At 49.9% G+C, this 16,669-nt stretch overlaps 1 protein-coding gene across 1 annotated transcript in view; it reads left to right on the forward strand.

Moving 5' to 3' along the window:
- The window catches only part of PLA2G4E (phospholipase A2 group IVE), a 55,271-nt gene that overhangs the window by 32,676 nt on the left and 5,926 nt on the right, over positions 1-16,669 (forward strand). Inside the window, exons 3-13 of the mRNA XM_047862712.1 lie at positions 1,392-1,528; positions 3,141-3,272; positions 4,070-4,110; positions 5,748-5,790; positions 6,648-6,711; positions 7,567-7,727; positions 7,828-7,914; positions 8,297-8,334; positions 10,461-10,596; positions 11,846-11,982; positions 14,535-14,757. Coding sequence (XP_047718668.1) covers positions 1,392-1,528; positions 3,141-3,272; positions 4,070-4,110; positions 5,748-5,790; positions 6,648-6,711; positions 7,567-7,727; positions 7,828-7,914; positions 8,297-8,334; positions 10,461-10,596; positions 11,846-11,982; positions 14,535-14,757 — 1,199 coding nt within the window. The remainder of the gene's footprint in view (positions 1-1,391; positions 1,529-3,140; positions 3,273-4,069; positions 4,111-5,747; positions 5,791-6,647; positions 6,712-7,566; positions 7,728-7,827; positions 7,915-8,296; positions 8,335-10,460; positions 10,597-11,845; positions 11,983-14,534; positions 14,758-16,669) is intronic.

Consider the following 16,669-nt stretch of genomic DNA (forward strand, 5'->3'; position numbering starts at 1 on the left):
GCCTCTAAAAGCAGTGTCATCTTACCTTTATTGGGTGGGAGGAGAGCCATGAATTCCAATTCACTGAATGGCCAGCCCTCAAAGATTAATCAGACATTGGAGATGAAATCAGAAGCTAGGGATGCTTATGATATAAACTGTGGTTCTTACCTCTGATAATGTTCTCAGTGTAGTGACAGCATGAGACCAGTCAGTCCAGGAGGACATTACTAATAATAACTACGAAATAGTTTGGATCAGTCCTATCAGAACAAAACTCCTATCTTCATACTAGCTTCACCAAGTAGAGGACTCTCTGACACTGGAGATTGTATTGCCTTTTATCATTTCCTAAAAATCTGGTGTGTGCCCTGGGAATTTCTCCAGCAGATTGCCGGGAGAGTGACAAGGCAGTCATGGCACCTCTTCCTCCCTCCTCCCAGGTAGAATGGAGGGAGGGAACCAGGCTAGGCTGCTATTTTTTTTGCCCTATGCCTTCTGCTGTTCCAACTAGAAGACCTGAGAAGCATTCCTCTACTTTAGGAGAGACTTTTAAGAATAAAGCCTTTGTCCCTTCTCCAGAGCACATACAGTAATATCACCCTTGGGTTGTTCATTTCAAATGAGAAAAAAAGAAGAAAAAAAAAGGATATGGCCTCAGATGTGAGGGCTTCTTGGGTCACCTTCCTCATGCTGGGAGACTCGTGTAGGTATGAAGAGCCTGGTAGCTGCAGTTGAGACATTAAGTCATATTTAAATTGTGGTCCTTGCTTCTAGATTCTCCTGAGAGGGAGACAGAATCTGAAGCAGACTCGGCAAGGTCAGTGCAGAGTCTGACTCAGGGCTCGAACTCATGAACCATGAGATCATGACCTGAGCCAAAGTCAAAAGCTTGACACCTGAGCCACCCAGGTGCCCCAGACTGTGCTCCTTCTAATCCTTGCTTGTCACCAGCCCAGAGGAAGAGTAGAGCCCTACTTTGGTTTCCCTGGTACCTTGGCTAAACAAGGGCTAAACTGGATCTTATGGGGCTGGTTCTTCAGCTCTTCCCTTGGCAGAGGAAAAATTGTGTGGCCATACCTTGTCCCAATCTAGCAAGCATTTGCTCAAAAAGCTAGGGTGCTTCTGAAAAGAGCCAGAAGCCTTCAGTGTCCATGAGAAGAATCCAGTGGGACCTGAATCCCCCTCTGTGAATTTTCTAGCCTGTAGGCTGTGGCCTTCTTGAGACCTCTGGGACAAAGGTCTCTGGAGATCCAGACCCATGAGTCAGGAGGGTAGACAAAGGCTAAAGCTGAGACAAGGGCTTGCTCTGGAAGTGACTTGCCTGAAGTTTCCTTGTGATTCTACACTCTCCTCTCTGGCCCCGCGTTGATTCCCCAGTTTTCCCCCCAACCCTTGTCTTCCTTGGACAGTGAGCCAGACAGACTGCTTTGTGAGCCTTTGGCTGCCCACCGCTTCTCATGAAAGGCTGAGGACTAGGACCATCTCCAACTGCCCAAACCCAGAGTGGAATGAAACCTTCAGCTTCCAGATCCAGAGCCAAGTGAAGGTGAGACTTGGAGGACAACACCTGTCAGTCCTGCCTACATTTCTGCTCTCCTCCATGACTGCTTATCCTTCTGTTGCTTATGTGTCCTTCTTATGTCTATTTTCCTCCCACCTACTTCTCCTCCTCTTAGCAATCCATCTTTCTGCTCACCCACTCCTTTATTAGGCCTGCCTCGTGTTTTTCCCTCTGGGTCTACTTATCTTTCTACCTTCTTTCCTTTCTCTCCTGTCCTTCTACCTGATCGTTGCTGGAACTTGGTGCTCCCTGCCACAAAACTGAGTGTGCTTCCAGAACATGCTCCAAGTAGGAAACTAATGGAGGGGAAGGGCCATTCTATTCACTAGGTCTAAGGCCAGTCTAATTCCAGCTGGAGGGTTTACCTTATCTTAAATCCTTTTTAGAAGGCTTTATTATTTCTAATTCCTTGAGTGTCTGTTCTTTCCTTTGTTGAGTTGTTTCATGGTGTTGGCCTTCCTCAGATATATGATGATTCTAAGTTGCGTTCGCATCTCCTATGGGAGAATTCTCCCTTGAGCATCCCAAGCAGAGTGCTCTTAAAACAAACTTGGCTTCATCATGGAGGTATTGACCCCAGTCTTGGGATACTTGAGGCTTGACATCTCCAGCTTACTGCTTCCACATTTTAGGATGATTCTTTATTTCTGGTTCATGATGAGTCCTTTTAACTTTCAAGAAGGACTTTATACTGTTACTATAAAAATATCTCTTCTATCATACATATGGTTTTGATAACCATATCATATATATGGTTTTTGGCATGGGCTCAGTTTGCCATCTTGAAAGCAGAATTTGAACTTCCTTTGTCTAAAGAGCTATGGGGCTGTTCATATGAATATGTGGGATTGGTTGTGGGGCATGTCTGTGTTTCTAGAAAATCTCATTCAGTAGGGAACCTCCGGACCACCTTATGTCCACCTGGTAGGGACCAAAGAGGAAAACCCAGCCCCAACCCACATCTCCCAGGATCCTTGGAACCAGAGACCTCAGAGGCTAATCCATGTCACCCAAAACCACTGACCTCAGTGTTCAGCCAGATGACAGGGCAGCTGTTCAACTCTTAACATAGCTTTGGGACCACTCATAAGACCTTATTAGGATCTGATAAACCAAAGTATAGAGTTCAAATACCTCACCCCAAGGCCATCAAGTGTGAGAATCACTGTAACCTGTCACATCACTCCCCTGGAGTGTTAAGGTGTTAGTTTCCCTGAACTGGTTTTTCTAGTAATTAATGGGCTGTCTTCAGCAACTGGGGTCCCAGTGCTGAACACAGTCTATGACTTGGGAATGGTTTTGCTTGTTCTGCACTTCCATCATTCCCAAAGGTGAAATGACATCCCTCATACTTCACAGACCCTTCCCAACCTTGCAAAAGAGCAAAATTATCCAGGAGAATCAGAGCAGAGAGTCAGGAAGTCTTCGGAGAGTTGGAAAGGAGGGTATAGACTATCCCCCACCAGCCCCTACAAAAGTCTCTCATACCTGGGCAGGGACCTGCATGCTGTTCCCCAGACCTCAAACCCACCTCCTTGCTAGGGAATGGGTCCATGAAAACACAGTAACCAGACTTGCACCCTGCCTTTTCCCCTAGAACGTGCTGGAGCTGAGCATCTGTGATGAAGACACAGTGACACCAAATGACCACCTGTTGACAGTCCTCTATGACCTCACCAAGCTCTGCTTCCGAAAGAAAACCCATATGAAGTTCCCACTCAACCCAGAGGTGGGTGCAGGTGTCCAGTCCCTCAGCTTTCTGCCTCATGAGGAGTAGCTGGTTATTTCTATGATGCCACTCTATGGGCTTCTCTCTGTCACCAAGTGAGGAAAAGATAGTACTGCTGGGTCAATCCCAGTGCTATTCTTAATAGTTGTGTAACCTTGCAGATTTTATTTAATTCCTCTGTATTCTGTTTCCTCATCTATCCAATGGCAATGATGATACCTACCACTTAGGGTCGTTGTGACATTGAAATGGGAAAACATGTTTAAGGCACCTAGCACTGTTCCCGGTACAAAATGGAGGTGTAATAAGTATTGGTTCCCTTTCTTCCCTCCAAGTCCTGCTGTTGGGATGGCCCAGGGAACAGGGGACAGATGAGGGAAAAGAAGAGTAAAGCTGAAAATCAGAGAAAGAGCTGGAAAAGACCAGGATATTACCCATTCAGTCATTCAACAGAACTTTATTTCCTACTATGTTCCAGGCACTGGGAACACAGCAGAGAATGAGTATCCTTGCTCTTGCCTGAATTACATTCTGGCAGGGAAATTAAGATCCAATGAAGTCACAACTTCTTGAAATTATACAAGAGGTGGGAAGGAATAGATGAAGGAAGGAGTCCCTATCCTTCAGAGTTGAGCTTACAGGGGACAATAGTTCAGCTCTCTTTTGCCCAAGGTGCTGAGCCCCTTGGGAAGTCAGGAGAGCAATGGGAAGCGGGGAGTAGAAGCTAAAGGGACATGTTCTGGGGAAGACAGGTACAGCCCCAGCTCACAGCTGCCTTCCTTTTATCCCTCTGCTAGGGCATGGAAGAGCTGGAGGTAGAGTTCCTGCTGGAGGAGAGGTGAGTAGGTCCCAGCCCCATAAGACCCCACTGAAGTCCTCACTCCCCACTGGCTCCAGTCACAAGCATTTCAGAGCCTAGTCTGCCTTTTTGCTGCCCTCCCCTCTTCCACGCTTACCCCTGACACCCCACAGGGTGCATCAGAATCGCTTGAGGGCTTCTAAATACTATAGGTGCCCGGGCCCCACCCCACTCACCCTATTCTACTGACATCAATATGGCTTCAAAGATTAAGAATTCTGGCCAAATTGCCTGCCTCAGCTCCCTTGCATTCCTGAGAGTGGCCTCTGGGAAGAATTCCTGCCACATGGTGATGGGGCCTCGTAGATGCCAGGCTGAGAAAGAGGTCAGGACCAGGGTGTCTCATCCTCAACCCCAAATTATTAGAATAAGCTCCCCCAAACCCTGGCCTGAAGCAGCCTCTCCCCCTCTGCACCCAACTCTAGAATCACATCAAGAGGATGCTCAGGCCCAACATATGGGGTTATTTCCCAACATTTTCAATTAGGAAAATGACCCAGGTCTTGGAGATACGACTATGCTGGGAACTCAAGTAGAATTAGGCCCCAGAGCTGGAAGATAGGAAAGAGAAGAGGACAAAGAGAGGAGGGGGGAAGGGAAAGGGAAGGGGAGGGGAGAAGTCTGCTCAGGATGGTAGTGTGCCTTGTGACTGGGCAAACTGGGCAGCTGACTCCTCTCCATAGCCTTGGTAGAGCTGAGCACCGCACCCTCCCCACCCCACTGCCACCCCTGCCATCTTAGGATCTGCAGGGGAAAGAGGAGCAGAGGGGAGCAGGGGGAGGAGCAGGGGGAGGGTAACAAGAAGGCTTATCAAACTCCACTCCAACAGTCCTCTGCCTAGGGGCTCTTGGAACTCTTTGGGGTGCCTCATTTCCCATCAACAGCTGATTGACAAATCAAAATCAACTGTTTCCCATTGAAGAAAATCTGGGCTCTCTCCTCCAGTTCTTGATTTAACAAGACTTTTAGGGGGGGAAATTCCTTATAGCTTGCGAAATGAAACATGTCACAATTGGTAATAAGAGTTGATCTGGAGACACAGTCATCTTGGGCCTAATTTTGGCAAGGGAGGCTGTGGACTCCCCTAGACTAATTGTAACCTTGGAGGCTTATGTTCCTGACTTTATAACATGAAGACATTTCATATTCACCAGGCCCCTCTCTAGCTGGGTCATAAGTGTTTGTTAAATGCATTAATTAAATAAAGTGCAGACAGGAGAATGGGTCATTTTTGCCACCAGAACTATTTACTGCATCTGTTGCAGCTGGTGAGCTCAGGCCCCTCCCTGCTGCTACCTATTTATCCTCATAGTTCCCTACAGCTTGGCATAAAGAAGCGTTATCCTTGAAGGAAAAAAAAGAAAGGAAATAAAGAAATAAAGGAAGAAAGAAAGAAAAGAGGAACTCTTTTCCTTCCATCCTATACATTTATTTTTTTCCTATTCTATTTAAAATGTTTGCCACTTTTTTCCTTGACAACCCGCAGAGCTAATGTTTCTTAAGCTGCTATTTTTCATAAATTTTCACTATTGACCCTATTTAGGTTTTTCAACACCTTTGTGAGAAACCAGGCAAGAATGCTATAACTGACAGGGAGTTCTCATTTTGTTTTCCAGTCCCTTTCCACCTGAGACCCTCGTCACCAACGGCGTGCTGGTGGTAATTGTCCTTCCAGGTGCCTGTAGCTCCAGAGGCCTCATATGGCTGCTGCTCCCAGGGGAACAGAAGCTGAGCCCCTGTCCCGGAGGCCGCCAGGAGTCAGACTAACTAAAGCAGGCCAATGGGGGGCTTGGATGGGTGGGGCAGGGACTGGGCCCCTGCTTCTGGGGAGGAGGGAGCTGGGGCATCCATACCCTGGCCCAGCATCCTGTGTCCCACAAGGATGACCCCTCCCCTTGGGAGGTTCCCCAGTAAAAGCACCCACTTGGAAGCAGCCTCCTCCCAGAATCCGTCTCTGTCCCATTTCCCCCCAGCTCCGATTCCTCTATAAGCACAAGCTCAGTATTTAAAAGATTTTCATAATTCAGCTCTTGGTACAGACATCTCAGTTAAATGCATCTAAAGACTTAGGATTCAAGAAGATCTCCCCCCCACCCCCCACCCCACCGCCAAATCAGCCTTTGGGAGTTCGTGGTAAAGGAATTTGACTTTTAGAAGAATGTTTTGTTGGAAGTTCTCACTTCCAAAGCTCACAGTGGAATGTTCCCTCTTTTTATTTTGGACCAAATCCCTCAGGTTCCATCCCTGACCTGTAGCTGAGAACATGGCCCCTAGTAAACGGTGACCCTACATCCTAGATTTTTCAGGACAGCTTCATTTTCAAACACTCCATCTCTTAAGGAAATGAGAAACCTTGACTGGGTTCAGAAAATGTGGTCAGCACCATTGTTCCCTGAAGTCAGCCCCAAATCAGCCCAGCACTGAATTTATCCCCTCATTCTTCATCTCCTCCCTTTGGCCTGGCAGAGGGAGGACGCAGCGTGTGACCAGATGGACTCTCCCTTCCTTTGTTTCAGTCTCGACAAGTCTCCTGCCTAGAGGTTCATGCAGAATGCAGGAGGCAGAAGAAGAGCAGGAAAAGTGAGTCCTTTGACCCCCGCTGCTGCAGGGGGGTGGAGGGGGGAACAGGTAGTCTTTCTTCCCACCGCTGCCCTAGGCTCAGTCAGGACTGAGCCTGGCTGGGACTCCTCGGGATCACACCACCCTCAGGGGCCATGAACCCCGCCCCCTCCCCTGCTCTGGAAGGAGCATGCTCTTCCAAGTGCCCACATGACCCTCAAAACCTCTCAGGCCTGATGAGCGCCCTGGGCTGACGTCAGAGGCACATCCCTGCCCACTGTGCCCACACCGGTCTGCAATGCACTCCTGCCAGACCAGGGGTTCCTGGGTCAGGCAGGCACTGGCAACACCTAGGGCCCCTCTAGCTGCACCCCTTCCTCTGGTCAGATTATAATTCATGGAGGGTCCTAGAATTTTATGGCTGGCAGGGACCAAAGAGATCCACAATTAAAAGACTCTTCAGTTCACCGTGCCATCCCATCTCCCCCATTCAAGTCTTCCAGTCCTGTCCCAAGAGAGGAGAGCAGCCTGGGCACACAGACATGGGGAAGGGTGGGGGAGAAGGACCCACACGCCCGAACGGGCAGCGCGGTGAGGTCCTGCTTCCAATGTAGTAGGAGGGGGACCAGTCCAGAGGACTCAGTATCTCAGGGCTTTCTGGGAACCTCATTTGTCAGCACCACACACAGCCTTGTTAATTGCAGATTCCTGGGATCTGCGTGGCCCTACAGAGTGAGACTCTGAGGCATTTTAACCAGGGCCCTGGATGCTTGTAAACCCCCGTCCTGGGTTCCTCCAGCTCGGCATTTTCCTGATCCAGGCTGGGGGTGGGGGAAGGGGCTTCTAGGGGCTCAGGCCCGTTGTCCTCTCTTCCAGTGAAGGACCTCCTGGTGACAGTAAAGGAGTCCTTCGAGCACACCCAGCGCGTCTCGCACTGCCAGGAGCCCTGCTGCCCGAACCTGGCCTGCTTCCACTACCCCAAGTACTTCCAGCCCCAGATGCACGTGGAAGTGCCCAAGAGCCAGTGGAGCTGTGGGGTACAGACCAGTGGCAGTGGGGGTGGCGTAGGGCACCGGTGCGGATGGGGCTGCCAGAGGAGCCCCTCACCCCCCTCACAGAACCCGCCTATCCTTCCAGCCCTGCTGCTGCTGTGCGCGCAAGAACAGCCCTGTCTGCCAGCCTCTCGATTGCCTTCCTGACGGCCAGGCGGTGACCCTGCCGGTGGTAAGGGCCCGGGTGTGAGAAGGGGCCCCTGAGCAGCTTAGCCCGAAGCTCCTGCGGCAGACAGATGGGGGGAGCCTGGGGGGCGGTGATGCGTGGGGGTCTCTCAGGTGGGACAGAAGAGTTTTGGAGGAGTAGGAGGCTGTAAGCTGCAGCAGGGAACCAAAGAGAATGTGTAGAGGCTGAAAGAAGGATCGCAGAGGGAATCCAGAAGAGGGAATGAGGGGAGCTTGTGCGTGCATGTATGTGTGTATGTACCTATCTGTGGGCACATGTGTGTGCTGAGTCAAGTTGAAGTGGACAGTATGGTGAGACTCCACTTTGTCAGTTGGGACCACTTGGCTCTAAGTTGTCTCTGCAAAGCTGTTCATCTTTCACTTCCCAGGGTGAGAACTGTGAGTTACACGTGAAGTCTACACCCTGGTAAAGTACCCTCTTTCTGTCTGCCCCTCTTATTCATCTTAGGGGGTAAAATGTGGTTTTGAATTGCATGTCCATGATGGCTAAGGAGGTTGAGCATCTTTTCATGGGCTTTTTGGCCATTTTTATATCTTTTTTGGAGAAATGTCTCTTCTCCAAATACTTTGTCCATTTTTTAAAATTGGTTATTTACCTTTTATTGTTAAGTTGTAAGAGTTCTTTTTATATTCTGGATATAAGTCCCTTATCAGATATATGATGTGCAAATATTTTCTCCTATTCTGGAGGTTGTCTTTTTACATTCTTCTTGTTTATCTGGAGAGAGAGAGAGAGAGTGAGAGAGAGCAAGTGAGCGAGAGCGAGCATGCATGTGCAGAATCTTAAGCAGGTTCCATGCCCAGTGCAGAGCCCAAAATGGGGCTCAATCTCACAACCGTGAGATCATGACCTGAGCTGAAATCAGGAGTTGAATGCTTAACCAACTGAGTCGCCCAGGCACCCCTGTCTTTTTACATTCTTGATAATGTCCTTGGAAGCAAAGACGTTTTTAACTTTGTGAAGTCCACAGTGTATCTACATTTTTTCTTTTGTCACCTGTGCTTTGGGTGTCAGATTTCAGAAACCGTTACCTAATCCAAGGTCATGAAGATTTACTCCCATGTTTTCTTCTAGGGGTTGTATACTGTTAGTTCTCACACTTAGGTCTATGACCGATTTTGAGTTATTGTATACATTCAGCAGGAAATAGGGATCTGGCTTCATCCTTTTGCATGTGGATGTCCAGTTGTCCCTCTCCCATTTGTTGAGAAGACTATTCTTTCCCCCTTTAAGTTGTCTTGGCACCCTTGTCAAATATCAAGTGACCATTTACAATTTGATTAGCCCTTGGACAAGTTATTTAACGTCTCTAGGTCTCAGTTTTTCTCATCTGTAAACTGGAGCAAAACCAAGAATACTGTCCACTCTTGCCTTGCTCTGAGGATCCAGTGAACACGTGTCCAGAGAACACATGTGAAGTACTCAGTGATCTGTCTGACAAGGGGGACACTCAGCAAATATCAACTGCTGTTGTTTTGTTATTTAGTTTTTGTCGAGGCCAAGGAAGGAGTTATTTCCTCACAGTTGTGTCTCTAGGACTGTGCTTGACATGGAGGAAACACAACGGCAGAGCTCCCAGGCTCTGCCTTCCAGGACATGTGATCTGGTTAGTGAGTCAGGCGGCTAAGTAAGATTCAGGTCAGAAATTGTCAAGGTCCCTTCACCCAGAGCCCCTGGGGAGCTGAACCTGAGAACACAAGAGATATAAGTAGGCAGATGGAAGAAGCTTCTGGTGAAGGCAAGGGCTGCACAAAGGCTCAGAACTGGGACTACTTCTGGGCTCTGAGAGTCAACAGACCTCTTCTAAGAAGTAGTAAAAGGTGAGGTTGGACAGACCAGGTAGGGTCTTGACTGCCAGGCCAGGAGCCTGAACTTGTCCAGGGCAGGGATGTGATAAAAATAAGGCAACTGTTGGACATGCGGAAGGAGCTCCTGCCCCACCTGCCTTGTGGACCTGTAGGGGTGATAGGGTAACATCAGGACTATAAAGGGTTTTGTCAGTTTCACAAACACACAGAAAGAGTATTAACTCCAGGAGCAGGAAGAACTTACCGAAGAATGAGATCTCCACAGGAAATCCCTTACTGTAGAGCCTGGACCACAGGGATTGGCCACAAGGATCTCAGGGCTCCTTGTTACCCACATCTGGCCTCAGGTTACCTGGGGGTAACCTCAAGTAACCTGGTGGTATCCCTCAAGATACCGGGGGGAAGCCTTTCTGGAGTTTCCAAATCGTGCTGAGGAGGCAGGGTTTCACTGAGTCCCTGATTTTGTCGAGGACCTGTTTAGAGTGCATCACGTAAGGCTTTAGGGGCTGCTCGTTTGTCAGTCTCACTAAGTGCTGAAGACAGAATGGGAGTTAAGCACGGTTAGCCCCATTTTACAGATGAGAAGGCAGAGGCCCAAGGTCACAGAGGTGGTATAGGGCAGAACCAGGCTTCAAGCCTATGTTCAACTGACCCCAAAGCCATGTCTTCTCCATAGTAGCGAAACCTATAGGACCACTTAGCCAAGGCCCTCTGTCCCCGTAGCCCCCAGACGCTTGACGTGCGGCTGGGCTTCAGCCTATGCCAGGCAGAGCTGGAGTTTCTGCAGAAGCGGAAGGTGGTGGTGGCCGAGGCACTGAAACAGGTGTTGCAGCTGGAGGAAGACCTGCATACGGACGAGGTGGGTAAGCAGAGGTCTGCCGGCCAGGCTTAGTCCCCCTCTGAACTGAGCTGGTCCTTCAACACTGCTCCTTGCCAGCCACCCCCCAAGCCCTCCTTTGCCCCAGGGTGGCTTTGGCACTGCCTTTCCTGGGTGCCCAGCTGAGGGCTGTGCTGGAGGTGATTCAGTTGTGTGTTTGCAAAGGGAAGGGAGGGCAAAGCGGAGACAGAAAGGAAGGAGCCCCAGTGGCCCCTCCCCATGCACTAACAGGTCCTGAGGTCCTTACACAGGAACAAAATGGCCCCTCGCAGCCAGGAAACATCTGAAGCTCTAACACCTCCCCCCAAAAGGCTCTGGGCTTTGTTCTTCAATTCTCCCTCCCCGCAAACATGCACAGATACAGGACCTCCAGAAAGAACAGCAGGCAGAAGCCCCAGAGAAGCAGCTTCCCCTCACTGGCCCAGCTTCTTCCCATGGGGCAGACAGTGTGCCTTTGTTAGAGCCTTTGTCACCTTGCTGGTATGGACCAAGGCCCACATCCCCCCTGGGCAGCAGGTCACCCTGCAAGTGCGGACTCCTGCCGCTGACCCTGGGCGAGAGGATGAAGACCTCATGCCTGCGGAGGGCTGTGATGAGCCTTGAGGCGACAGAAGGATCTTACAATCCCCACTCAAAGACAGAGTACATCTTGGCAAAGATCCTCCTCCCTGCCCTCCCATCTTTAGGGAAAAACTGCAAGGCATATTAATCCTATATAAACCCAGAGGTGACACCCCTGCTCCTTCCCACATCAACAATTCATTGATTTCTGCTGTTATCAGTTATAGTATATACTGAGCACATACTGTGTGCCGGGTCTGGGCCTGGTGTCCTAATATCATATGCTTCTCCAGAGGAAACCATTAGGGAATCGCACACCAGCTGGGTTCTGAAGCAAGTTACTCGGCCCTCTGGACCCCAGTGTCCTCGGCTGTTAACTGAGGACTAGACTAACAGCATTAAGAACTCTTCTGGCCATGATGTTCTGATTGACCAAACTGTGTGAGGCTTCAGACCCTCACCAACTGTTGGTTTTGGAGCAAAGATCTAATCCTAGACCTACCGGGTGGCCCATCACTCTGAAAGGCCGTTTTCAGGCCACCCAAAGCCTCACTCTGGCTGTCCGTAGCCAGCTCTGCTTCCTCCATCGTTCTTTCTAAGCATTTGTCTGTCACTCCATGTCATCTCCCACCCAGCATTGCCTCAGCAGTCTGCCTCTCTATGCTCCCAGGTACCATTGATAGCCATCATGGCCACTGGGGGTGGAGCAAGATCCATGACCGCCATGTACGGCCACCTGCTGGGGCTGCAGAAGCTGAACATCCTGAACTGTTCCAGCTACATCACTGGCCTGTCAGGGGCCACCTGGTAAGGAGCTGGGTGCCACTGTCTGGTGGGGCCCAGAGAAAGCAGTAGATGGGCTGGCCTGGGGTCTCTGGTGAAGCTCTCCCCACCCCAAGGTAGAGGGACTCACAAAGACTGGGCAGCTCTAGCACTTAGAGCTGTGTGACCTTGGGCAGAGGCTCGACTTCTCTGAGTCTCAGTTTCTGTATCTGTAAAGTAGGGATAACAATGGCACTGACCCCGTGGGGTAGTTGTGAGAGCCTCTCCCAGTACCAGGTACCTTGAGGCTGTGGCAGGGACCCTGGAGCACGGTGGCCAGCTGTGAGTGAAACACTGCTGCCACTGACCCCATCCTGCCGGGAAGATGCAGTGCCCTCTCCAGCCATGCCAAGTATCCCAGGCTGGGTGGAGCTGGCCCAGCTCTGGCTGCGCACACTTCTGCCCACCCCCCATCCTCGCCCCTCCCTCTGCCCTGGCGGCTTCCTCAGGCTCCTACCTCCTTGCTCTCTGCTGATGAGCAAGGAGAGCGAGCCCCCCAAGGTGAGGCCAGCGTGACATCCACTTCTCCATGGAAGTCACAGTTCCTAGGGCCCACAATGCTTATAGAAGCCCACAAAAATGTTTTACTTTCTTTTAAGATCAGGAAAAAAAGAAGAACTTCTAGGATGAAGGAAATGTTTTAATAAATAACATTATTATATTTGTTTTTATACAGCAGTCATAAAACATAATTTTTAATGTCTTTATGGTGGAAGAGGCTCACTAATGCCATAACACAGCCCTGGTCCAAGGCGGCAGGGGCCCCGTGACCACAACTGCATTTTCTGTCAGGGACTAATGGGCGTCTGAGCCCTCATTGTCCCAAGCTGGGCCCCTCATCCTGGAGGAGCTCTAGGTAACTTCCATTTGAGCAGTGGATATGAACTTGCCCTAGGAAAACCAAGGGCTGCTGGTGCATCAGAAACTCCGAGGCTTCAGCCCAGATGGGACAGAAGGATAGCTGACATTTATTGGCATTGCCCATGGGTGGTACATTAAGAGATAAATCCTACTTCCATCAGGGTGGAGGGGAAGCTGTATCCTCCTGGCCCTGCTGGGCCAAGAAGAAGACTAGGAGGAACTTAAGGGGAAGGGGGGAAGGGGGAAGGTCTCCTGGGCTGGGGAAGCACTGGAAAGTATTCTTTAAAATCAATCAAATAAATTGTTTTAAAAAACAATTAGGGGCACCTGGGTGGCTCAGTCAGTTAAGGGTCCGACTTCAACTCAGGTCATGACCTCGCAGTTCATGAGTTCAAACCCTGCGTCGGGCTCTGTGCTGACAGCTCAGAATCTGGAGCCTGCTAAGGATTCTATGTGTGTGTGTGTCTCTCTCTGCCCCCCTCTCTCGCTCATGCTCTGTCTCTCTCTGTCTCTCAAAAAAATTAAAAAAAATTTTTTTAATTTTTAAATCAATCATTTATAATGGTTTTGAAAGCTTTTTAAACATGTAAAAGTAAGAATGAATCTTATGGAGAGTAGGGTTCTTTTTGTTGTTGAAATCTCTCGACTAACCCCCACCTTCCCAGACCAGAAACAAGCCCTGTGAAGGAAGAGACCACTGCTCAGATAACAGTGAAGCCACAGACAAGGTCCCTGTAGGATATGGGGTTCCTGGGTCCTGTCCTGACATAGACAGAAAGGTTGGGTCCAGGCCATGAAAAGGCAAAAACCCAGGGCTGGGGGGATCCCTGTGTTTGTTTCACTCTTTTACCACTGCCCACATATAAGTTAAGAAGAAGGGGAAATAAATCTTTAGCCGGCATCATAATTATGGGAATTAATGTGGCAGAGTGGAAAGAGTCCAAGGTTTGGAATCAGCCACGCCTGGGTTCAAATGTTGGCCTCACCGCTCCACGACCCAGCCCTTACTTTGTGCCAGCTACTGTTCTAACCACTTTAAATTGCATGAACTTGTATAATCTTCACATTAACTCTGTGAGGTTAGGTATAATTATCATAATTCTCTCCATTCCACAGATGGGGAAACTAATGTGAGGTGCAGTTAGATAACTTGCCCAAGATGACACAGCTAGTGAGTGACAGAGTCTGGGTTTGAACCAGGAAGACCTGGTTCCAGAGTCCTCGCCTTTTTTTTTTTTAATGTTTATTTTCTTCATTTTGAGAGAGGGAGAAAGGGAAAAAAGAGAGTGCATGGGGGAGAGGCAGAGGGAGAGGGAGAGAGAGAGTCCCGAACAGGCTCCATGCTGTCAGTGCAGAGCCCAATGCAGGGCTTGATCCCATGGACCATGAGATCATTATCTGAGCTGAAATCAAGAATCAGATACTTAGCCAAGTGAGCCACTCAAGTGCCCCCAGAGTCTTCATTCTTAAGCAACATGCTCTACCTGGCATGTGGTAGGCAGTCAGGAAAGGGTGGCCATTGTGACTATGAATAATAACATTCACCCCTTTCCTCCAGGCTTCTGACCTGGTTGGTCAGGGTCTCCCGTGACCTGTCCACCTTCTCTCTGGCCAGGGTCTGGTGTTGATTGGTCCAGGGCTGGCTCAGTTCTCTCCCCATGCCTATCTGTCTCCAGGACCATGGCTACCTTGTACCGTGATCCTGACTGGTCCTCCAAAAACCTGGAGCCGGCCATATTTGAGGCACGGAGGCATGTGGTCAAGGACAAGATGCCTGCCCTATTCCCAGACCAGCTCTGCAAATTCCAGGAGGAGCTTCGGCAGCGCAGTCAGGAAGGCTACAAGGTCACCTTTACAGATTTCTGGGGCCTTCTGATTGAGGCCTGTCTGGGGGATGAGGTAGGTACTCAGCTTCTCCTGGGGTCCGACCTGCCCTGGCTGATGTCCAGCTCTCTTTCTTCATGAGGGGGAGTCTGGACTTCCATTTCAGCGGAAGGAAGTTAGGTTAGACCTGCAGATTCATCTTTGGACCGTAGGAAGCATGAGGTGCCCAAGTGCACGATGGAAGAAGACGGTGGGATTGTTTACACATACCCTGTGAGGGTATGACTGAGACCCTCATGGTGGGGATGGTGTAGGTACAGTCCTGCAGAGAACAGCATGTCTTCTGAGAGCCATGCGAAAGACACCAGGAGAGAAAATGGGGAGGGACCTGGAGGAGACTGGCGAGTGATCAGACTGTGATACAAGTCTGACCCCAAGTGGAGGAAAGAGGGAAGAAGAGGTGGGTGGAAGCATCTTAGACTGTTGGTCCAGAAGGTTCAGCAAGGCTCTTGGAGAGTCTTCTGGACAAGTCATCTGTCAGAGGAGTTTCATGCCCTCCATGGGTGTGCATGGGCCTGCCTCAGTATCCCTGATGTCAGTCAGGGGCTGGGAGCAGCCCAGTGGGAAGTGTGACCCCAGCACAAACTCAGTCATGGATTTCAGAGCATAGCAGCTGAGGTCCTTAGTTGAAGATCTGCAATGCTCCTTCTCATGGCTACCACACGGAAGATGGGCCCAAGGAGGTTCCTTCTGCCCTGAGATCTAACAATCAGAGCACTACATGCCCAAGAAGGGAAGCAGTCTGTGCTGGGGCTCTCAGATGCTGTGAGAGCCATGTGGGTGGTGGTAGAGCAGTGGCATCCCCTGGGGTGCTGTGTTCCTGGACATCAGGGTGAGCTCACCTAACACCCGGACCCTTCCAGCTGCACAGGCCCCAGGGAGGAGCCAACTTTGGCTGCTGCTTGGCCCTAAAGCAGAACTTTCCACCTAATTTCTATCCAGACCCGTGGTTCTCTGCCCCGCTCCCAAAGGTATCTGAGGAGTTCTGAATTCAAAATAGAACTTGCCAGGAGACAGAAGGATGGCAAATTATTTTCTAGGAGGCTCCCTCTTCCAGAAAACCCAAACATTTGAGAAACCAAGGATTACCTGAATCCCATCTTCAGAATGCATTTATTCCTTCGTTTTTTTCTGTCAACAAAATTAAGTGCCTCCTGCATGTCAGGGGGTTCAGAGTTGAGGCACTCAATAGCTTTTTTTTAAATGTTTATTTATTTTGAGAGAGAGAGAGAGCACAGGTGCCAGTTGGAGAGGGGCAGAGGGAGGAGAGAGAATCTCAAGCAGGCTCCACACTCAGCTCAGAGCCCAACACGGGTTGGGATCCATCAGCCTAGGATCCATGAGCCTAGGATCATGACCTGAGCTGAAATGGAGAGTTGGATGCTTAACCAACTGAGCCACCCAGGTGCCCAGTGCCCAAAGCTTTTGATGGATCCCACCCACCGTCCCCCTCTTGATTACCCACCATCTAATCTGTCCTTATGATGCAGGCAGAAGCTGAGGGTACTGGCTTTTGGATTCAGGCAGGATGGGGTTTAAATTCTGGTCCTGCTCTGTGCTGTTCCTTAAATGGGAATTATCTCAACAAGTGGTAGTTAATAATTCTAACTCTACTTAGTGCCCCATGTGCTGAGGAGAAAAAGCACCAAGGCTTTTGACAACGGAAGTATGAGTGTTGCCTGGCGTTTGGTGCGGGAGGAGCCCAGTTTCCCCGGAAAGCAAGTCTAGGGTTGATGTTGGCAGATCTGTGCTCCTCCGCTCTGGCCAAGGCAGGAGCCTCTTTCCCTTGGGACTGGGTTCTTCTCTGAGGCTATAGTTTTCTGTACTTCCAGGACAGTCAGCTCTGCCATGCCCAGATCTCTGGGCCACTATGACAGGCACGCTGCTTGCCTTTCAAGGGAGGCCCAGGTGTTATTTGTCCCACACA

The sequence above is a fragment of the Prionailurus viverrinus genome, chromosome B3 (genome assembly GCF_022837055.1).
Source record: "Prionailurus viverrinus isolate Anna chromosome B3, UM_Priviv_1.0, whole genome shotgun sequence".
NCBI lineage: Eukaryota > Metazoa > Chordata > Mammalia > Carnivora > Felidae > Prionailurus > Prionailurus viverrinus.